At 46.0% G+C, this 1,952-nt stretch overlaps 1 protein-coding gene across 1 annotated transcript in view; it reads left to right on the top strand.

The window, feature by feature from the left end:
* Positions 1-366: 366 nt before the first annotated feature.
* Positions 367-1,952, top strand: part of LOC133116337 (opsin-3-like) — a 26,806-nt gene continuing 25,220 nt past the window's right edge. The window contains exon 1 of the mRNA XM_061225781.1: positions 367-1,332. Within this exon, the coding sequence (XP_061081765.1) occupies positions 975-1,332 (358 nt within the window). The 5' untranslated portion in view covers positions 367-974. The remainder of the gene's footprint in view (positions 1,333-1,952) is intronic.

Here is a 1,952-nt window from a genome sequence, read left to right as displayed (position 1 = left end):
TCTCTTGTGTTTTTTGTGACGCCAGCGTATTACGTCCCAGTCGCCTTAAATACGGCATCGCTTACTATCGCTTCACTCAGGCTGAAAGCACAGCGCAGGTGAGAGCAGGGAGAGCGAGTCGCTCCCATTATTGAGAGACTAAAATTGCCAACGGATTTCCTTCAGATGTGCCTGAGAGGGCGACTCGCGAAACCATCTGATACTTACATTTACGCAAGTATTAGCTGCTTATTTTTATTGGCAGACTTGGATTCTCTATTTAGAATTTCAGTAGCCTAGAATTATTATTATTATTATTATTATTATTATTATTATTATTATTATTATTATTATTATTATGTCACACATATGGACGTTACACACGCGCGTGCCAATATATTTTTTGTCGGTTCAAAAGTTACGCATTTCACGTGGGTAGGCTAACATGAAATTTGGAATACAGAGAAGTTGAAACGCAAAGTACTCGTAGGCTACTGAAAAAAAACAACAACAAAAAAAACGGCAATAACATGCACTCCTGTGGATATCATACAGCAGAACAGCGATACACGGAGTAGAACCACATGTTTGTAAGTGTAGCCCACTCGCGCAACAGGGCTCGGTCGTTAGGGAGGCATTCGACGCTGGCGATAGTAGGAGTCGCGTTTCTTATTTTCCAAAATAATGACAAAAACTCAAGACTGAGAACAAAAAAATATTTATTGTCCAATGTTTTGTTCGGATTCTTTCATCCGATAACGAACTAGTGCTGATATAAGTTGTGTATCTGGTCATGCGTAAAACGGTTTGCAGAAGAAAGACGCGATGTGTTTTCAAGGAATTATGTCTTCTTTGCGTGACTTTTACCGCGTAGGCTGCCGTTCGGGTATTGTTCTGGACGAAGGTTCGGCTTGGTGCCGCGTTCCGTGTTTTCCCCTGACTGAACAAGTGCCGATGAAGTAAAGAGCTTCAAGGATTTGGGAATACAGCGAACGATGTTTTCTGATGAGACAAATCCCAACTACAGCGCCAACGCTACCGGGGGGGACCCCTTCGCTTCGCAGGGTCAGGAGAGGAACGGGACGTTCTCAAGGACCGGGTACAACGTGCTGTCCGTGTTTCTGGGATGTATCATGGTTTTTGGGTTCCTGAACAACCTCATCGTCCTGATCCTGTTCTGCAAGTTCAAGACGTTGCGGACCCCAGTGAACATGCTTCTCCTCAACATCAGCGTCAGCGACATGCTGGTGTGCCTGTTCGGCACGACCCTCAGCTTCGCGTCCAGCGTCCGCGGACAGTGGCTGGCCGGGGCACGCGGATGCATGTGGTACGGCTTCATCAATTCCTGCTTCGGTGAGTGACCTGATCGAGACGAGACTCTGTTTACACGTTAACCACGTGAAGGTTAGTACTTGTTAGGGCTTGTCATTCAAATATAATCACGCGCGTATGTCCACATCAAGTTCAGTCGAGTTCCTGTCGAGAGATAGGGAAATAGCCTCCATAGTTTCTGACTGCGAAACCCCAGAAAATCTATGAAAAACTAAACAGTGCCTCCATGCCTGTCAGAGTGCGCCTTATTTTTCGCTTTCATGTCATGGACCATGTCGAACATTATCACTCGGATCTCCAAAGAGAATTCTGAGAGTAAACTTCCTCAGCACAAGTGATTGGAGACCCGTCGCACTGTACTCAAACTACAGCTAAGCAAGAAGTTCCCAGGGCAATTCCGCAATTCACTTAGATCACGTCGTCACGCTTCTAATCTGTATCGACGCAGCAATTTCATATGGCACCTCGATTTCACGGCTCTTCCGAAGTGAGTTGCGTTTGAGAGATGGCCTTTCAGTCACTCACAGAAAAGTGGTTTCAGTAGGAACCCTTGTGATTCTATAGAGGAACCCTGTCTAGTTAAAGGGCAAAATGATTCTTTGTCTGGGACAGACAGACGGGCAGCGTCAGGGAGCGCGCTC

This window comes from Conger conger, chromosome 17, assembly GCF_963514075.1.
Source record: "Conger conger chromosome 17, fConCon1.1, whole genome shotgun sequence".
Classification (NCBI taxonomy): Eukaryota; Metazoa; Chordata; class Actinopteri; order Anguilliformes; family Congridae; genus Conger; species Conger conger.
This window is presented reverse-complemented; position numbering and strand designations above follow the sequence as displayed.